This window comes from Panthera tigris, chromosome B4 (assembly GCF_018350195.1).
Source record: "Panthera tigris isolate Pti1 chromosome B4, P.tigris_Pti1_mat1.1, whole genome shotgun sequence".
NCBI lineage: Eukaryota > Metazoa > Chordata > Mammalia > Carnivora > Felidae > Panthera > Panthera tigris.
In genome coordinates this window covers 94,542,285-94,563,742 of record NC_056666.1, presented here as the reverse complement: position 1 = coordinate 94,563,742, position 21,458 = coordinate 94,542,285, and the positions used below count along the sequence as shown (strand labels likewise).

Here is a 21,458-nt window from a genome sequence, read left to right as displayed (position 1 = left end):
ATAACTATTTGTAAATAATATTTTAGCTGTTTGCATAACAATAACTGAAGTATAAAAGTTAGATTTTACAAATGCACTGCTTCATTACTGAGTAAGTACATGTGGAACTCAATTCCTATGATTTCTTCAGAGAGTAGTATTTCTCAGCTTTCCAGCCACATGATCATTTTTCTGTACTTCTGAATTTCCCCAGAAGGCATATCTTGATGAAGTTCTTTTAATGGCTGTGTAGGATTTAAGAGATAGTAGCATTTACTCTTGTCGACCTCTCCTGCAAATATCCTTCAGCTCAGTTCTTCAGGAATGGGGGCTGGGGCGGTGGGGGCTTCTGACTGCATTTGTCTGAACTGACATAAATCTCACTTTCTCCAGCAGAGTCTGAGGCCAGTGGTCTTAACCCCATTGCTTCCTTGTGACTTATGTCTAGTCACATTGTCCCAAAGGGCACTGTCCTAACTGTATTATGCTGTACTGTAACATGCATTTATCAGATGAAAAATAACTCTATTAAAGCTGGGCAGAAATCAAGAAACGTGAAACTCGTTCATTGTAATTTTGCCACCGGCACATAGCACACAGTGGATTTTTCCTGAAATGACAGTCAGTCCTGCAACTCCCAAATAGAGTTGGTTATTGTGCAGCTCAACTTTGGGTGGATAAGATAAAGAGGAAGAAGTAAGTAGTTACAGCGGGTTGGAAGTAGGAGCAGGAACTACATCTTCTAATGGAATATTTCAAGAAATATGAAGGAGTGTTTATATCAAAGAACACACAGAAAAAGTTTACAAGATGCCTTAATTAAAATCATTAGGATTCTGGTTCTCTCCTACATAGAGAAGAATAGAGCCAGCTCTATGAAATAGACTAATTACTTTGGTATTTAAAAAAATATATAGATATACCAGACACATCACTGGTCAAACATGTGAAACATTTAAATAGTCTTTTAGAGAATGACATAGCACCTCCTCATGGGATTATGTTTTCACATCGTAGAAACCCGTGCTTAGACCAGATTTTAGGAAGACCATTCCTGGAAAGAAGTGTTCCTTCAGTGACAAGCTCATCCAAGCCTTCTGTTTAACAGGGGCCATAATGGTTTATAATTTTTATAAATTCCATAGTTATCTTGTAGAAACTCTCATTTTATTATTTTTATTTTTTTTTACTTTTTATTACATAATTGCTCATTTGAAGATGAACCTTTTTTTTTTTTTTTTTTGGTCAAATTTGTTGTCTGCTGTCAGGCTACAAAACCAAATAAATGTGGCACATATAAATACATACATACATGTATGTTGTTAGAATGTAACTAAGACACACAAACTGAATTTTATAAAACTGACTTTATAGATAGACAGGGCCATATGTACTCTTTCAAAACACTGGTGTAACTTTCCATGAAAACACTGGTAGGAGTGATCATATGTTAAAGCTGGGAGGTTATCCTAAAAGACATCAGCTGGCACATCTGGGGGGCACTGCAGTGTTCATCAGGAAGAGTGAGGGTTATTATGGTGGGTCCTTGTAACTGGAGATCAGTACTGTAGTGACATCTTGGGTTAACCATTACCAATAGAATTGCAGAACAGCTGAGAGAATAGTTTAAATGTTAGCCTCCTTACATCCAAGGATATCATTTCCGGAAATCACTGCTCCTATAAGTTGCCAGAGGCTCTTTTATTGTACTTGGTCTATTGATCTAATTGATTAGACCCAGAGAGAAGTAGTCGTCAGTCATAGTACACATCAGACATTTGGAAAAGAACAGTGGCAACGGTGTATGACACACTGAATGGTTGGAAAAAAAACTTGAACTAAGTGAAAAACAGCCTTTTGAGTCTGATACATGAATGTTGGTGATTTGCATATAATTTTGTTCTTTCTGGAAAAAATCGAAATCATGGGAAAACATAAACTGAAACTTGACTACAGTCTGGACATTTATTGTCTTAAATTTAAAATAAATGTAAAAAAATCACAAATTTCAGAGGATACAAAGTAATACATTATAAAGGATCACTGTCTGTATCTTGTATATACATAAGTTGCATTCTTTAAGGGAGGGTTTTGAAGATGTCCCAAGAGGATATATGGAGGAAAGCAAATTTCATTAAGGGGAACTGGAGGCTAACAGCAATCTTAGCTATCTTAGATGAAGCAAAAACATAACAGTAATATAATTCATTACATCAGAAAAAATTACAAAAGTGAGTATAACTGTAAAGCTTTAGGTGTAACCTTTTTTATTTTACTTATGGAAAGTAAGTGTACTTCTTTATTGTACATATGGAAAAACTTATCTCTTGAGAAAAAAGTCAGAATCATGCAAGATCCAATTGAGTTGGGGCTTGTCTTTTACTGAAGTACAGTGCATTCTAATCTAGTCATAGATATACCAGAAGCATTTTCATTCTCTGAGGAGAAAACTGAGGCTCAGCTGTGAGGAGACTTGTTCAGGCTTACATAGATGGGGGTAGGGGTGTTGCAACTAGAATCTAGGTCCCTTACCTCCTGGTCCATTGCTTTTTTAAGAAGTGTGTTTCTTTCCTTTCTGGCTATCATTAATAGGCATCTTCTATATAGACTTTCATTGGTACTCCTGTGTATTTTTAACATTTTCTTGAGAGGCGTTTACAAATCAGATGAGAGCCTCATCTTTTCTCGTGTAGAAATTCCCAAGGGACTTCCCTGATGCTATCCATTTATATCTACTTTCTAGAAAGGAAAGTGCTGGCAGTGCTTTAAAAACAATGGTTATCCTTTCACAAAATGATCAGAGAACCAAGCTTCCCTTTTTTCATTGTTCACTTTTTCGGGTCTCTGAGAGAATGCTGCTTCATCCTTTTGTTCCTTTCACAGGTTACTGATTGACCCTTGCTGCTTTGAGGATTTATTCTGAGATGGTGCATGCAAGGCCATTCTACCTGGTGCATCTAAGAGTTACCAACCCTGAATCTGAAATAATGGATCATAACATACTCTAACTTAACATTGTCATTTTATCCATTGTTCTTTTAAAAAAAATTTTTTAATGTTTATTTTTGAGAGAGATAGAGCACAAGTGGGGGGAGGAGCAGAGACAGAGGGAGACACAGAATCCGAAGCAGGGTCCAGGCCCTGAGCAGTCAGTACAGAGCCCAACGCGGGGCTCGAACTCACAAGCCGTGAGATCATGACCTGAGCCGAAGTCAGACACTCAACCGACTGAGCCACCCAGGCGCCCCTATCCATTGCTCTTTGTTAAAGATGCCTTCAGAGATGACCAAGGTCATATCCAAAGTGAAATTTAAATCATGGAATTTTATGACCATCAAAACTGGCTATTTGCACATAAATGCTGTTTCTGTGATCAAACTACTTATATTTTAAATGCAGATGAGTATCTTTGAAAAGCTGTTTGCTAAACATTCTGTGAGACACTCTATCCCTTAGGGGCCTGAGACAGTTACCACTGAATTCTCAGTGAAGATGAGGAATCCTACTACATATCTCAGATCTCAGATCAACTTTATCTCAAGAACTGTTTCAATCTTTCTCCATTTTTCTGAAACGTAACTATCTTTCCTCCTTTGTCCTCTCGCTTATGAGATGGCCTCACTTCTACACAGAGAAAATAGAAACCATCAGAAGATAACTTGCTCATTTTCTGCCACCAGATCCCTTAACATCCCAGCATGGCAATTTGCTGCATCAAAGTCAGCAGGAGAGAGTCTCCTAGCAACACAGAAGTGACATCTTTTTTACCTAATCAAGAAAGTAATATCCCATCACCTTTGCCATTATCTGTTGGTTAAGAGTAAGTCTAAAGTGAGATCCAGTATTAGAGTCGTAAAAGGAAACAGAAAAGTATGGAATAGGGGTGCCTGGGTGGCTCCGTTGGTTTAATGTCCGAATTCATCTCAAGTCATGATCTCACGGTTTGTGGGTCTAAGCCTCGCATCGGTGTCTGTGCTGACTGCTGGTAGACTGAAAGTCCCATGTGAGAAACAAGAGGATGAATCCAGTATACAGGAGATGGACTGACCAGGAGAAAGAGCAAGGCACCTCATTCTCTGACATGGTAGTATGGTTACTCCCCATAACAGGTGCAATTAAAGGTAGAGGAGAGAGCAGTTACAAAACTTATCTATTGTTTTCTCTTACATTTGAAACAAATGGCAAAGAGCTCTGTCTCATGGTGAAGAAGCAGAGCCAGGATGAAAGGGATGAAAGTTAAAGAGTGAAGAAGTTGAAGAATCAAATGTGTGCAACTTTGAGGTGTCAAAACTGTAATTGTTAACAGATGAAAAAGAACCAAATAGTTAGCTCCTGTATTTTCTCATCATATATTCCCATTTCAAATTCTTAATCTTCAAACTTGTTTAAAATCCACATTTCAGAAGTCAACTGTACTGAAAGTATAATGAAAACGAAGACAGTGTATCCTTTTAAAGTAGACTATGAAGTACAAACTCCATCTCCTTCAAAATTTCCATTTTTCCTCTTTTGTAAGGGGTGGTGTACTGGAATCAACTGGGTCACTGTAATCCTGCATGTCAAAAAAGTATTATCTTAGTAAAATAAGATAGGTGTTCTCAATAAAGTTGGCATCAATTACTCCCCAAATAACATGTCCTTATAAAGCTTCAGAATCCAAAATGCCTTGGTGCTCCAAAAACAAAAGAATATTTGATGAGACAAAATTACCATTTATAAATATCTCAATAATCAGGAAAAGAGCTGCCATTATTTACAGGTTATAGTGAACTATTTTGTTGCTGCCCTTTTTTAAATTTAAAGTTTTATTTAAAGTAATATTTAAAACTGTTATTATAGAAAAGCTAAAATGGACAGACTTTATTTCCATCATAAATGGGAAGGAGGAATTCAAAGTGATAATTTCTAATACGCTGCCTATAAACCTAATCCTATATTGAACAACCCAATATGGAATATCGCATTTTTCAATATGTACTGTTTTCCTGGTAACACTGTGAATTTTAAAAGCATACCAAGAGACCACATATGAATTATTTAAATTGAACAGTGCTATATAACAAACTTAAATAAGGAACAACATGCAAATGCTCAATATTTCAAGTGATTAAATAAATGAATGGAGTAAAATTTTGCTGTACAAATACCTTTTAATCATATAATAATTTTGAGGGTGTAAACCAAAAACAGTGTAATAAAAAAACATTTAGGATTTTTCTCCCTGTGTTATTTTGAGAAAAAAACTAGCCAAGAAAATGATGTATACTAAAAATGTATTTACACGTATGAATCGAAGTTAAGGTGGCTGACACCTTAACTCTGTGGAAGGGACACCACTCTGATATGAGCACCCTAATGACGTAGAGGGAGTGGGGGAGAGAAGAGAGGATGGTGTAGGCACTGAAGGCAGTGGGAAGGTGGGCTGGAGAACCCCACAGAAGTAAAAAAAAAAGGGGGGGATTAAGCAGGTGATACAAACTGCTATTAGGAGCTGCAATTCTAATCCATGAACTAACTTAGAAAGATATGTGAATCCAGAGATGGTCAAGATTTCAGTCAACAAAAACTAACCTTATTAAATACCATAAAAATGCCATAAAAATTTGTAAATGCCATCTTATTCACTCATTTATCAAAAGCTATAAAATCACATATAATCTGAAATTGTTTCTATTTATAAAATTTAAATGCCACTTATAGTTCCTAAATCAGTTTACGTAATATTTAAATATAAACACTGTATTACATATGATTTTAAGTGATATTCCCAAACTCACATTTGATGTTTAGTATGTATAATACTCCCAAGACTCTCCAGCCTCCCTACATTCAGATATTGTATTTAATGACAAGAATATATGACACAGACCAGCAACAGCAAGCAACATCAAATAAAAATAAGCTTCGCAAATGTTGCTAGATTAATGCTCCAATCTCTAAAAATTAGTATTTAATATCACCATCATCCATCTCCCTCACTTCATCTACAACACATCTTTCTATTCCAAGACACCATTTTATTTTTTCCCCCTTAAAACTGTTTTTTACATTTTTTTATTTAGAGAGAGCACATGCATGTCCACATACACACACACACACACACACACACACACACACACACGAGTGGGGGAGGTGCAGAGGGAGAGGGGCTGAGAAAGGGAATCTTAAGCAGGCTCCACACACAGCGTGGAGCCTGATGCAGGGCTCGATCCCACAGCCCTGGGATCATGACCTGAGCTGAAATCAAGAGTCAGATGCTCAACCAACTGAGCCACTCAGGTGCCCCTAAGAAATCTTTTTTATATGAGTATAATAGACACACGATGTTACATTAGTTTCACATGTACAATGCTCACCATAAGTGAAGCTACACTTACCACACATTATTACGTTATTAAAACATTGTTGACTATATTCTCTATGATGTGCTTTTTATTCCATGTCTTTCTGACTTATTTCACTGAATATAATACCCTCTGGGTCTCCTCCATGTTGTCTCAAATGGCAAGATCACATCCTTTTTTATGTGTAATATTCCATTTATGTATATTTGTGTATATTAAAAAATATAATATATATGTATATGTATATAAAAAATATCTTCTTTATCCATTTGTCTATTGATGGACACTAGGTTGTTTCCATATCTTGACTATTGTAAATGATGCTGCAATAAACAAAGAGGTGCATATAAAAAAAATAAATAAAGTGAGATCCAGCTCACTGTCAATGGGAGGGGATTATTTAAGGATGTGAATACCAAGTGTGGATCACAGAGTGCCATCTGAAAAGTCAGTCTACCACAATCTCTTACCTTCTTTTTCACATCTCTTCTCTTAATTTCTCTGTGCTGATTTCTGAATTGTCACCTAAATTTTTCCAATTTACTAAATCTCTGTTCAGTGGTGTCTACTCTACTGTATAACCCATACATTGCGTTTCATCAATTACCTTATTTTTTTGTTTCTATGATTTCCGCTTGGAATGAAACATGCTTATTCTCTTTTACTTAAATCCCTTATTCTTATTTTCTTCTTTTATCTCTGGGTGTTTTAAATCAACCTATTTTAAAGCCTCATTTATTTTTCTCTTTTATTTACTCTTTCTTAGATGAGAATCTTCCCACTTACTCCATCTTCTGACTGTCTCTCATGCAAGTAGTCTCAGTGTGCTTTGTAATTTTTAAAATCTACGAATGTTCTTCAGTGGGATTTATCTTCCATGGTAACACGTGGAAGTTGCATTTATATACTTATTTCTAGAGACATCACTATGAGAGTGATTTTTCAGTGCCTATAATACATACAAGTTCAGAAACATTTCCTTAAGTTTTTCTCTCTTCCTTGGTTTTTCTCTTATTCTATTACCATTCCTTCTCACTTGTCTTTGCTGCCTCCTTCAGTCAGTTCCCTGACTCAAAATATTAGAATTCTAGAGTGCTCTGTCCGTAGTCTTTTCTTCATCATCAATATCTGGTCACTTGGCTTTAAATTTTATGTGTATTGGATGAGTCACAAATCCATCTTTCTCTCTCCAACTATGAACTACACACTTAGTTATTAAATTTCTAATTCAGCAGTTTGATATTTAATAGGCATCTCTATCTTAACATTACTGAAATATTTACTTGAGTGTATTCATAATGCTGAACTGAAGGGGGTAATAGAGAGGTGGCATTTGAAGATAGAGAAGACAGAGCTAGTTCCAGAGACTAGGTCAGTGGGCCTCAGCTTCAGAGTTTGAATGTGAGAAGAATTTAGTTATAAATCCAGATTCCTAGGCTACATCGCCAGAGATTCTGCCATGGCCGTTCTAGGCTGGGATCTAGGACTCTGCATCTGAATATCCCAGGTGATTCTGTTGCGGGAAACTAAGCACAACACTTTGAAAAACTTTTTCCTACCTGATGGTTATAGTGGAACTCCTAATATTATGCTGCCTACTTTGTTCTTGTTACTTAAGGACAGGGCAGGAGTAAGTCTTTTCACATACACAGCTGGACAAGGCTGGGAAATTTTAATTGTGTTACAATTACTCACAAAATTAGATTTTTTCACCTTTCCTTGTAGGCCAGTTTTAGCACAAGGGAGATTTGTTAGACTCACCTATCTTATTTAAGTAAAGTGGCTCTGACAAGGTTTGCTAAGATTGATAGCGTATATAAAGAAAGATTGAACATAATTGTGTAACTTTCTCAGTTCTATATTCATCTCTCATCATAAATCTACATTCTCTGATCTTTTAAGCTGCTTCTTTCTTTCTTATTGAAATTCTCCACTCCCCACTATTTTATCTTTTACTTTCTGAGTCTTCCTAAACCTGTCTTTTTTTTGCATGTTAATCTTTATTAACATGCCTATTTCAATGGCGCTATCGTGGCAGGTATAGTTTTCATGCTACTAAACATTATAGAAACCTTTTTTTTGGTAGGAGGGCCAGTCTGTCACGTGAGAAACCCAAATTCATTCAAGCATACAGTATGCCTTTCCCAAAACAAGAGACCATATTTAAAAGAGGAGTATTAAAAAAGCCAACTAAGATAAAAATAGTATGCCCATTTTATTTCTTAACTCCAAGTTGACCACTTCTTTGTTGCATTTCACAATATTAGATTCAGTTCTCATAGAGGGGAGGGAGAAAAGTGTTCACTTTTCAGAAGTATAGAAACTTCCAGGACACTATAATATTATTGAGTAAATTACTTTCAATAAAATTCTAAATAGACGTCTTGTGGTCAGAAAGTCAATATACATCTAAAACATTTTAGCACCAATCTCCATTAATAAAACACTGCAAGAATAATAACATTGAAGTACCCTGTTCTGAATTTCATAATATTATATATGTTCCTAAAGACATTTTCATTTCCAAATCTGAATATCTCTTTTCAGAGAAACAATTATTTCAAGGTCATCACTGCCCAATCATCATCTTTGGAAAATTATGGTAGCTTGATTGCTTTTTAAAAGCTTTTAGTATATTTAGCAAACTCAAGATTGAAGATACATTGGTATATATTACTATTTCAGAATTCACATGAAATATAATTGTGATTTGAATAATCTGAAAGGCTAAAGTCACTGGTACCCAAAGATGATTCCCAAAGTGTTATGTCATGGAAGAAAGCACTTAAGCCAACTAAAAATAGCCTGTCTTTATATCCCTAAGTGAAAGTTGAAAGCATGTTGGTAAGACAGAATTGCTGAAGATGATAGAAATATATGCTGGTCACAAAAAGCTTGATGGAGGGCAAAAGCTGTAAAAACTAGCAATTCCTTTACTATAAATATTCAATAAGAATTCTAGGCACCCCAGAACTTTTATAAAAAGAGGTAGGTCATTTTCTAAGGACAGTATTTGTACCACTTATTGTTGCCGTGACCTACCAAAGGAAAATCTGGGTGGCATTACTTGTGATACGTTTACTCTGCTTATCATCTTATATAGAAGATCTTTGCTTTTCTAACTGATGCTTGACCTAGTGATATTCTTTTGGGTCACGTGTACATGTTATCTATTTCTTCCTGTGGCCAATGACAAATAGGAAAAGGAGTTAGACAAGTCAATGGATATTTGCCTAACAGAGAAATAAAGGTGAATGTATCATGGTATCTGGACAGCCATATTACTAAGGAGAGAATGGTTATTGTTACCAAACGAGAAGTTGCTGAGTATATTCAGATTTCTGCCTTCAGCTTAAAATATTCTGCAAGCATTTAAAAAAGATCATACATTGCTAACTATAATACAAACAAGATAAGTATAAAAAAAGAGTTGTATTAAAGGCTATTGATTAAAGGGAGGAAGGCTTGGATATGACATTAATGGTTATCAAAATCATAACAGATAGGGCATCCAGGAATAGAAACTCAAATGGATGTTAGAACTGGGAGTATAGATAAAGGAGGAAGTTCTGGACTGAAAGATGTGTAAGAATATCTAATAAATAGGACTTTTTCACACTACACCCACTTCTGTCCACCCTAAGTCTCTGAGATGCCTCCAGACCAGCCAAGTGTGTCCTATTTGTGGGATAATGAAGCAGGGGAAAAGGTGGAAACCACCCGATCTAAATTCTTCACAAGTCTTAAAGCTGCCTGAGGACAGGTAATTCTCTTTATCAGATATTTCTACTCATCTCACTGAATAAGGTCTTTGATTTTTGTTTTTTGCTTTCTCACCATTTCAGGGTGCTTTTCCAGAAATAATGATCAAGTGTTGGCAATTCAGCAGAAGAAGAGTGGAAAGCCAGTATTCACTTATCACCATTCACAAGACATTGAGAAGAGCCTGGATATAACTCCACAAAAGATATATAAGCATACCTATCATTCCTCTTCTAAAGCTCAAATAAACAAACGCCACCAAATTGTTAATTCAGCATTTCCAAGACCTGCGTATGACCCATCTCTCAATCTGCTGGCTATGGCTGGTCAAGATCTTGAAGTGGAAAACCTTCCTATCCCTGCAGCAAATGTAATTGTGGTGGTAAGTGTTTTGTTTAACTGATGCTGATGCTGATGCCGATACTTTCCTCTCTGGCTGATGCTTGGAAAAAAAAATCAATGGTGAATAGTTATCACTGGATCTCAAGGATTATTTACCACTGTGCTTCTCATTCTTTGATATTTCTTTTCTTTTTTGGTACTTGATTATTGTCTCTTGGATGCCTCTTGAATGTAAGCCCATGAAGTAAGAAACCTTGTCTGTATCCTCTGTGCACAGCAAGGTGCGTGGTACATAGTAGGTGGTCAATAAATATTTGAGTAAAAAATTGCTTTAGGAAAGCCTTGCAGTTATAGTAGGTAATACTCTGCACTGAGCCTCTGTCTTCTGTGACAATCTGTTCAGCAGACAGGGCTTAGTCTCAGTTTACATAATTAATTAGTACCTACTGAAGATCTTCTAGCCACTTGTCTTAAAATTGTAATGAATGAAGAGACTACTGAAAGGTGGAAGTGTAGTAGAGGGGGAAGGTAGTTTTCTGTCACTGGAATAAATAAGATGGTTTGGGAGTAATTGATGGATAATATTCTTAATATCGCTGAAGAGGCATCACCCTTTATTAATCAAGATAATGCAGTGGTTCCATTGCTCATATTTTCAGGGTATGTAACTCAGGCCAGAGTTCTCCGATTTATGGAAGTATCATAGTTTAAATACATACTTTGAATACAAGTTTGACACCCTGTTTAGACTACAGTCCCTCTTAAGTTTAAAATCACAACAGGAGGATTCACATTAAAACAGCAAGTCAGTAGCTAAATGACTGCTATTGCCTTTTTGCCCCCAAATGTAATCAAATATGTTGACTTTTGAGGCCAAGATCATTGAATGAAGCCATGTTTACATTTTGACAGCCTCTCTATGAACCAAATGTAGTTAAATTTGATAAACTTTTTTCTTTTTCTTTATTTTTTATCTTCTACACATAGGATGCTTTACCTAATCTTGAAAATCAAAGATCCATTCATTGATGTTTTCAACTAGCATACACTGAGTATTTATTATGATCCAGTTGTCATTTGGGGGATCCAGAAAGAGACAGATGAAATGGAATCTCTGGTTTTGCTTGGCAAACGTTTGAGGGGAAATGTCGGTAATTCAGTAAAAAATCACAAATTGAGAACACAAGATGAGCTCTTGTTACAAAATATGTGGGTCACTTGGCCTCCTGAGGTACTCGAACAAATTTTGTACATTTACATGAGTAACAGATGTTCTGAAGGTGAAAGCCATGTACTGTGTCTATTCGGTGAAGACAAATGATGTTAACGATGTGGCTGTATCTGGATATGCCTGTGTTAATACTAGGGGCTCATGGGAGATATTTCCTCTGGTGACCATCATATTCCCACAGTCATCAACTCTTGAAGTCACTGAATTGCCATTCAAGAGGTTTGTTCTATCTTGTAATGTCATGCACTCTCTAGTTAATTTAATATTATGGAGGATAAAAGACATCAATGAGGAATTCTGGCAGGTCATTTCACTTTTAGCTTATTCGTGGTTTGAAGACTCATGAAGAAGCTGTGCTTTTTCTTCTGAGTGATGATTACATGGAGGCAATAGGCGAATTTGCTGTATTAGCCTCCCCTAACCTCTCGTGATCTAGCCTCTAATCATGCTGTGGCTTTGGTAGCTTGCAGCAATTGCTAGTGTCAGTGTTTCATATAATCTATCGACATTACTTATGCATGTGTGATTTAGTAGGAAAACCAGGGAAGTAGGGTTATTTTTAAATAAATCAGTAATGTTCTGCTTACTCAAAAAATAGACGGTCAACACTCCATCAAGTGTTAGCTGGTATGTGTATATATATATTTGTGTTTTATATATATATATATATATATATATATATATATATATATAATATTATATTATTTAGGAGTTTACATATATAAAACAATATATGTAAACAATATATATTGAGGAATGTTGCAGTGCTAGCAAAGAATTATTTTATGGCTTAATTTATACCAAAATGAGCAGCGTTCATGAGTATGTTTCCTGAATTAGAGAAATTATTGGGTTTTTTTTTCAGCCAGAATAAAAACACCACTGCCAATTTCCAAAAAGTGTATGTAACTTTCAAGACTTCCACTGAGAGGAAGAGATGACTTTTTCTCTTCCTAAATGAGAAATTTAAAAGGGACATGGAAGATGTATGTGTCACTCCTCCTTCTCAGATTGTCAGTTGTCTCCACAAAGAATTTCATTAGAGCATTTGTCCACAAATGATTTTTCCCTTTTTTTCTTTCTTTTTGATCAGGAAAATCTGTAGTTTATTTATTACAAGGAAATAACAACACAATTAGAATGTTTATCCCAAAGAATGCTAATTACATCCCACAAGCTCAACTAAGATGTGGTTATTAGGATTTCTGTACAAATGCAATACAGAGGGAATATGAATGTCCTCAAGGTCAGGGCTGTAGTAGCAGTAAAAAAAATGGCTTTAAACAAATATGTGCTGGAAATTCCATAGTCCTACATCAGGCAGCAAGCCCCCAACATCAGGAAGGAGAGAACTTAGGGGTATGGATGAAAACGGTAGAGTGGAACCAACTAAAGGCTTTTCTGGTTCAGCAAGGTCCGTATAGGTTGCTGAGTGAAGAATGTTCTAGCCTGGGGAAAATCTGAGAAAACTGGGACTAGAAAGGCTTTGGAATGAATATAAAAGTTGGCACATTATGACTTACTTCATGGAATGGTCTTCATAGGAAGGAAAATAAAAAGGAAGAAAAGGGAGGAGAAAGGCTAAGAAGAGGAGGAAGCAGAGGAGGATGAGAAAGGAAAGTGGAGGGAAGAAGATGGGAAGGGATAAAGGAAAGGAGAAAAGAAGGAGGAGAGGGGCACCTGGGTGGCTCAGTTGATTGACTGTTGGACTCTTGGTTTCAGCTCATGTCATGACCTCACGGTTTGTGGGATCGAGCTCCACATAGTTCATCTGTTTGGGATTCTCTCTCTCCCTTTCTCTCTGCCCCTCCCCTGCTCGTGCGCACACACATTCTCTGTCTCTCAAAATAAATAAACATTAAAAAAGAAAGGAAAGAGGAGAAAAGAGAGGATATAGGGACAGTTCTTAGGGCAGAGAGAAGACTTCTGTGAGCACATAAGAAGATGATGGGGGAGTTTCCAGTAGCCTTAGATGGCCTCTGTGAGTTTCCCAGACTCCTAAAGCTTTTTGTCTTGCTCACCACTCACCCAGACCAGCACATAGACATTCTCTTGTTTTATGACACAAACTCTCTTTGAAAACATTTTCGTCAGGCAATTGATTTAGAAGACCCTTAAAACCAAATGCTTTGAATAATTCTGGCTTTCAGTCACATCCTGAGTCTGTGTTATGGTTCACTTCATCTTGGTTCTGCTGTGGACCAGTTTTTGAGTTTCATCTTACAAGGGAAGAGGTAATTTCTAGATGTGATTTGAACAGCTTAGAAGGTCCAGCCTTGACACAGTGAATACATTTTGTAATGTTTAGTGTATTTTATGTTTTGTGGACAGGTAATTGTTGAACACTTTTTTAAAAGACACATTGTTTTAATCATAATTTTGTACTTGTGTAGGGAATATCCTAAAAGGTGGACTTAGCCTTTGTACCTACTGTTGAAATTCTGCCATGTCAGGGAAGGTTTATTAGTTAGAAATATTTTGTGGCAAGTGACAAGAATCCAGTCCAAACTAGAGAAAATTTTGTGGTTCAGGTAACAACATTTCTGTAGTATATATAGCTTTAGGTGTGGTTTGATCAAAGGCAAATAATTGGCCGGGTTCATTCTCCAGCTCTGCTTCCTCTGGGGTAACTTCATTCTCAGATGGTTCTCTCTTGTTCATCTCCCCATGGTTTCCTGAACCTCCTGGAGTTTTGTCCTTGCAGGTTCATTTTTAGTGGAAAAGAATGACTCTTTCACAACCATCAATAATATCCTGGGTATCTCTATGACTAGTGCAATTTAAGTTAATTACTCACTTCATCCCTGAACAACTTGCAGCCAGGTGATAAAACTAAGCTAATTATCTCAAACCTAAACTACATGCTCCACCCCCTAGAGCATCCCTAAAAACTCACAAGCGGTTTATGGGAGGGGAGGTTACTTGAATAAAAATTGGGACACTGTTAACAAGCAAAGATAGACTAGATGTCAGATGGCAGTTAAATGTATGCTAGAGCAGAGTGTCTGGACTTCAATTTCTATTAAGACACAATAGCCCCTTCAAGAAGTAATGAGGATAGGAGGACTTACAACGTGACCTCAGGAATGTGATTCTTGTACAAAATGGGTGACTAAGGTTATACTCTCTGACAGTGGCCCAAGTAGGCAGCAAATTTACTTTGAGAGAATAGAAAATTCAGGTTCCTGGGCTATGTCCAAACACCCAGACTATTTGCCAGTTAGGACTGTGATTTAGTGCAATCTGCTAGACACGTGATATTATGTCTCAAGAATGTCTCAGATTTGTTAAAACCACTGTAGCCTGTGTACTTTTTGATGCTGACTGCTTATAAGGCAGGGAACAAGAAGGCTGTGTTGAGTGTAGGGGAAGCAGGTGCATGGGCTCATTCCTGAGCTAAGTGACTTGCTCATGCTGGGCAACCCACAGAAAGTGTGATTCAGATATAGGCTTTGGGAAAATTATGAATTATTTTGTGTGAAGGGTATTGGGATCAAATACTAAATACCAAGTCCAAAACGCTAAATGGATGTAAGACGCAAGCCTACTGTAATATGGAATGTGACTCAGATGTCTTCCAATATAGTCCTTGGGACATTTATCCCAAGTTCCTAGAGGGAATAAATATAAGAGCCTGAGAGAAACATGTACCATGGTAATAATACATTTGTTAAATAATAAAATGTGTAACTCTTCTTCCGGATTTTCAGATAAGTGTAGTTATATCTTAGAAACTTCTTTTCTGTCTTCCTTGAAAGCGGTATTTTGTCTGTAGACCTTACCAGCTTTGTCATTTTGGATTTGATCTGTGTAGCAGTTATTCATTGTTGCACAACGTATTACCTCAACATTTAGCAGCTTAAAACACAAAATGTTTATTATTTCACACAGTTTCTGAAGGTCAGGAATCTGGGAGCAGAAGCTGTGTAGCTCTCTGCCTCAGGGGTTACTGAAGTCAAGCTGCCAGCTGGGGCTGTGTCTCTGCAGACTTGACTGAGCCGAAGGCTTTACTTCCAAGCTCACTCATGAGGCGTTGGCAGGAGACTTCCGTTCCTCAACACGTGGACATCTCCACAGGGCTGTGCACGACATGGCTTCCCCCAGCACATGTGAAGAGAGAGAGATTGACACCACACTGCCACAATGACCTAGTCTCCAAGTCACACACCACCGTTTCCACTTTACTGTGTTCCTTAGAAATGAGTCACTAGGTGTAGCCCATTCTCATGGGGAAGGGACTCCAGAGGCCATGATTACCAGGAGGCTGGGATCGTTGAGCACTATCTTGGGGTTTGGCTCCCACAGTCTTCAAAATTGGGGCATCTCTGCATTATGCCATTGCTTATTATATACTTCTACCTATGAACTTCAGGAAAGGTAAGGGTGTGCTGAAACCATATCACAGAAATTTCATCATATATGGTAATCATGGAAGAAACTACCTCAATAATGAACCTTCAAGCATCAGAAAACCCTCATGATTAGTTTCCAATTTACACATGAGGAAATGAAGACCCCAAATCAGGAACTTTCTCCAGGTTGTACAGTTAATAATAAGTACTACAGGCAGAATACAAGTCCAAATTTGACTTCAAAACTCAGAACATTTTAAATTTTACCACAAGTCATTTGCTTTGCTTCAGGAAAATGTTGTACGTTTCCTCAATAGAAAATGTATAACTTGATAGGTTACCTTTTATTTAAGCTAATGATAATGTTAATTTTCATCCTTTGAAAATATACTCCTTGATAGCTATATGTTAATGTTGGAGCCAGAGAGTAAAAGGTAAAGATCCATGATGGCTGGTCTAGAGATTATAATAAAAAAGGAATTGTAGTGTCAAATTAGATTTTATTTTTAAGAAAGTCTGGAAAAAGAAATTCTGTAATCTGCTTCAGAAATTTGGTTAAATTTTTGCTCTTAACCTAAGTGCTTCATGTTAAATTATCAGATCTTCTTATATAATCACCTTTCTTTTTGTCCCAAACATTTGCATTTCGGAAAGCTTGTGCCTAGATTCTCCAGATATTATTGTACCCCTGCAAATTGTCTTGAAGTAAAAATTTCGTTCTTGAGGTTGGCATCCTGACAGTCATAATTGTCGCCATCTGTTGCTTTTCTCCATTTATCACTACTAAAAGCAGCAAGGAGGATTCTGGAACACATTCTGGAAATGCTAGAGGTCAAGCTTAGGCAGTGTCTGCGTGAAATTCTGATACTGGAGCACTCAGTGCATCTGCTTGTTTGGATCATTTAGACTCACCATTGGGATGACTGGAGTCTTAAGAGAGCTGCTTTAATTGATTATCATACTACTTGGACATTGGGTATTGACTAATATATTTGTCTCAACTCAAAAAGTAATGTACTTTCTTAGAGTTTCAGAATATTTAGAAATATACAGAAGGAAAAGTAGGAATAAAAATAATCACTAACTGTTATATAACAATGTCATTTTGATATATATATCTGTATAGTCTTTTATATATACAGGTGTAGACTTTCTTTTTTACAGATATATGGAATGTGCATACATAAGGCTTGCAGGTGTTCTTTTTTTTACTTAGTTTATATTTTGGACATCTTCTTATACCATTAACTGCCTTTAAAAAGCACCATTTTTAACAGCTGCTAAAAATTCCATTATATGATAGATTTTACTGTTATATATATTGACTTATATTCCCCACACATCCAGTGGCTTAAGGCAGCTAATTTTGAGGAGAACTAAATGTTGACTGTGTCAAACAGTATTCTTTTCCTTTCAACTGCCTGATTACTATTATTAAGAGAATTTAAGAGCTTGTTTTAAGGGAAACTTCTTTCTTTATGAACTCTATATACAATTGCAATATGGGGTCTGTTTTTTCTTTCCCTTGGCCAGATTATTTATGTTCTATAAACCTTAAGTGTAAAGCAAGGGAAATATTTAAAGCAGTCAAGGAAGTTAGCAGGACAAAAAAGAGGATGTTCCGTTAAAAACAAATAAAAAGTTGTATTTCAGTGTTTTTCATTGAGGAAGGTGGAAGATGCTGTGTGTCTTTATGTTGGAACCTAAAAACTCTTTTTTAATCTAAAATTTCCACAACAGTGTAAAAACAAATGGGGTCTTCAGGTGAACAAAGAGGGTATCTTTGCTTTGGAGCAAATATATACTTGTCAGATCTCTGTAAAAATTGTGCTTTGGTTTTACGATTGTTGAGAACCGTTCTCTTATACTTTCTGTGAGTGACTTTTGTCCCTTTTTCCTTCTTTTCTTCCTTCTTTCTCTGTTTCCCTCTAATCATAAATACTATGAATCATGCTTAGTTTTTTGCTTGTTTTGTTGTTGTTACTATAAAATGCTTCACTTTAATATCTAACTGCTAATGGATAATTATATTATGCTTTCTGAGCATCTGACCCTCCCTGCCTGTGCATGATGGGTTTGATACTATTTAGCAAATGCCTCAGTTCCCTCCACTTGATCTCTATAGTTCAGATGGTAGAAACAATTTGTTCATTTCTCTTGTTTGAGGTAAACACAGGAGCTGAAAGTCTTTGGAAGGTTCTCTCCCTGAGCAAAGTTACAAAGCTTACTCCTCCAGAACTTTTACCTTTAGTAACTGAGTGTAACACAGCTGTTGCTTCATAGTAGGAGTGACCACCTGACCCCCCAGGAATCAAAGGTCCTTCATCCCCCACCCTGTCATCCTTTCTCTTGTAAACCCCATGTTTCCATGGACCAAGACTGTTCTAGCAAAGCCCACTACTTATACCAAAATGTAAAGGGAAAATTGCTCCTGTGTTTCTCCTCTACTCAGTTCTGACACTATCTATTTGGAAACAGAATCTTATCCTTTCACTTACTAGAGTGGCAGTTTATTAGAAAGGCTGTTGTGACTCAGGACCAGGCGTATGGAAGGGATGCATAGGGCAGGCTATGAGGGAAGGTGTGCAGAGCCCCCATGTCCTCTCTGGGTGTGCCATTCTGCCAGCACCACCACGTGTTCACCAACCTGAAAACTCTCCGAACGCTGCTCTTTTGTGTTTTTACAGAGCCTTCATTATGTAGCCATGATTCAGTGAATCATGGTCATTGGTGATTATTCAGCCTCCAGCTCCCCTCCCCTTCCCAGAGGTTGAGGGGTGGGACTCAAAGCTCTGTGCCTTTAATCACTTGGCTGGTTCCGTTGGCCACCTGACCACCCCCCCATCTTTAGGGGGGTTCCAAAAGTCACCCCATTAATATCAACTCAAGTGTGGTTGAAAGGGCTTATTGTGAATAAGGAAAAACACCCATTTCAACTTTATGGCTTTGCAGTTATTTTAGGAACTGGGAACAACACTAAATAGTATGACAAAAGATGCCCCTATTGCTGTCAGAAAGGAAACTGCCATGGTTTTAGGAGCTTTGTGCCGGGAACTGTGGAGGAAGACCAAAATGATTTTTTGTTGTTGTTATTATAAATCACAATATCACATCACTCTAGCCATTTATCATTGTCTTTTTATAAGGAGATTGGTCATAATCTTGTACTTTAATATTTGCCAAATTTTTTTTTAAGTATGAAATTATGGGGCTCCTGGGTGGCTCAGTAGGTTAAGCATCCAACTCTTGATTTCAGCTCAGGTCATGATCTTACAGTTCATGAGATCAAGCCCCGCATCAGGCTCTGTGCTGACAGTGCAGAGCCTGCTTGGGATTTTCTCTCTTTTTCTCTCTCTGCCCCTCCCCTGCTCTCTCTCTCTCTCTCTCTCTCTCTCTCTCTCTCTCAAAAGAAGTAAATAAACTTAAAAAATAGAATAAAGTATGAAAGTATAATCCAGCCATTATTCTTATCCCAAATTGTTTCTTTGATTACCTGTGTGCCACATTTCGACTATTCGAGTTCAGAAAAAAAAGGCAAGAGCACATCATCAACTTTACATGTCTGTCAATTCAGCCTACACTTTCATATGATTTAGTCTTTTTACTAAAACAATAAGTTAGCAACAGGTAACCTCAAAGAAAAAGAAAAAGACCCCCTTTGAGGGATAGGCCATATGTTCACAGTCAGTTTCCAAGATTTCAGGAAGAGATGTGTTTGTGAGATTTGTTTGTCCTCCTCTCTGGAAATGACAGCCATGTGATACAAATTCCAAGAAATCCTGAAAGATTTAGAGAAGGCTGAGAATATGCATCAAGACAATTAGGGCTAAGAATCTGCCTTACTCCGGGATTTCCTGAATTGTATTTATTAATGTCATCCAATCAATTATTCTGAATATTTTGGGTGTTTGTGTGTCTGTAGTTAAAACAAACAAAGAAACAAACAAAAAAACCTTAATCATCTCATGCTCCCATTACAAACCTAGTGAAGCTGCATTGTTTAACAATTTGATTATTTTTCCTGCTGAAAACATGGTAACTGGAATTAGGTATTTCACCAGAACAAGTTCATGTTGGTTTTTTGTCCCTTAAGCACAGGTTGTTTTCTCTCTGTTTTAGAAGTGGTCTGTTTTTTAAATAGGAAATATTGGGCAACAATACCAAAATCTATGTTGAACAGCTCACAAGGCCTTACATTCTTTGAATGTATACTTTTAAAAATCAGAAGTCATTGTTTATGGACAAATAAATAAAAATTTAAAAATTTCCTCATGTGTGACACGTGATGGTGACATCTATATTCTTAGGAATAATTTTCTAAATTGTAAGGTCAAGTGAATAAAATTAACTCCATGCCAAGGTAGATTACGGAATATAGCCAAATTATAGGGTCCAGCAAATTTTTGGTAACTAGTATAAGTCATGGAGACTAGGGAAGAATATGTGAGTAATATGTGTAAGGGGCTAAGAATAAGCAGGGGCAAGTGGATTTTCAGACATGGAAGCATGTTAAATGGACACCTACTCCTTGTTCCTTGAAACATTCATTTACTCAAAAATATTATTGCATGCCTCCTATGTTTTAGGCAGAAAAGCAGACTAGGGATAGAAGATTGAAAAGATAAGATCATTGCAGCTACACAGTTCACATTCTGTTAGGAGAAAGATAATAAAGTAAGAAAGCAGATGGTAGCAAGTGCAGTGAAAAAAACAAAGTTCTGTAGTAGAGAGAACATGGTTGAAACTACAGAATGTTGGATCTTGAGGGATTCTCTTAGATCTTCAGGGATAGTTAGGGACTGAATCAAGGTATAGTTCCTAAATGGAAGTCACATGGTAAAAGAATAACTTTGGAGTTGGCAGAACTGTGTTGGAATCCCAAATCAGGCACTTACTAATTGTGTGTGTGTGTGTGTGTGTGTGTGTGTGTGTGTGTGTGTGTGTGTATTTTCAGAGACTTACTTATCATCTTTGTAGTTTAGTTTCCTCAATTGTAAAAAAGTAATTACTAATAGAATCCGTCCTGTGGAATTTTCGTGGCAATTGAATGATACAAAGCATTCAAAGCACTTAGAAGCATGCCCGACACATGGTAAGATCCTTATAAAAATTGGCTGCTATTATTAGCATTATATGGAACAATGGAAAATCTAACTTTTCAGTCTTAGTACCAAGAATACTTGTATTTCTCCTGAGCCACTGGTTGGCTTATAATTATATCTTTCAAGTGCTGTGAATCATGTTTCCTTCTTTCTCTTCCTGCTGAAAAGCTGAGAGCCAAATTTGCAGTCCACCTTTAGCAAACATAGGGAACTTTATTGAGTGCCTTATTTATTTTGTGAACTAACTTCATTTGTGGCTGGATGTTTGCTTTTCTTCACTCATTTTCCTTCTAATTCAATGTCCTCATTTCCTTAGTTTTTATTCAATTTTATTTTGTATCGTATG

The 21,458-nt window shown here is 36.8% G+C and overlaps 1 protein-coding gene across 1 annotated transcript in view; it reads left to right on the top strand.

Moving 5' to 3' along the window:
- PTPRR (protein tyrosine phosphatase receptor type R) overlaps nucleotides 1-21,458 on the top strand; it is a 274,870-nt gene that overhangs the window by 40,868 nt on the left and 212,544 nt on the right. Inside the window, exon 9 of the mRNA XM_042992752.1 lies at nucleotides 10,169-10,467. Coding sequence (XP_042848686.1) covers nucleotides 10,169-10,467 — 299 coding nt within the window. The remainder of the gene's footprint in view (nucleotides 1-10,168; nucleotides 10,468-21,458) is intronic.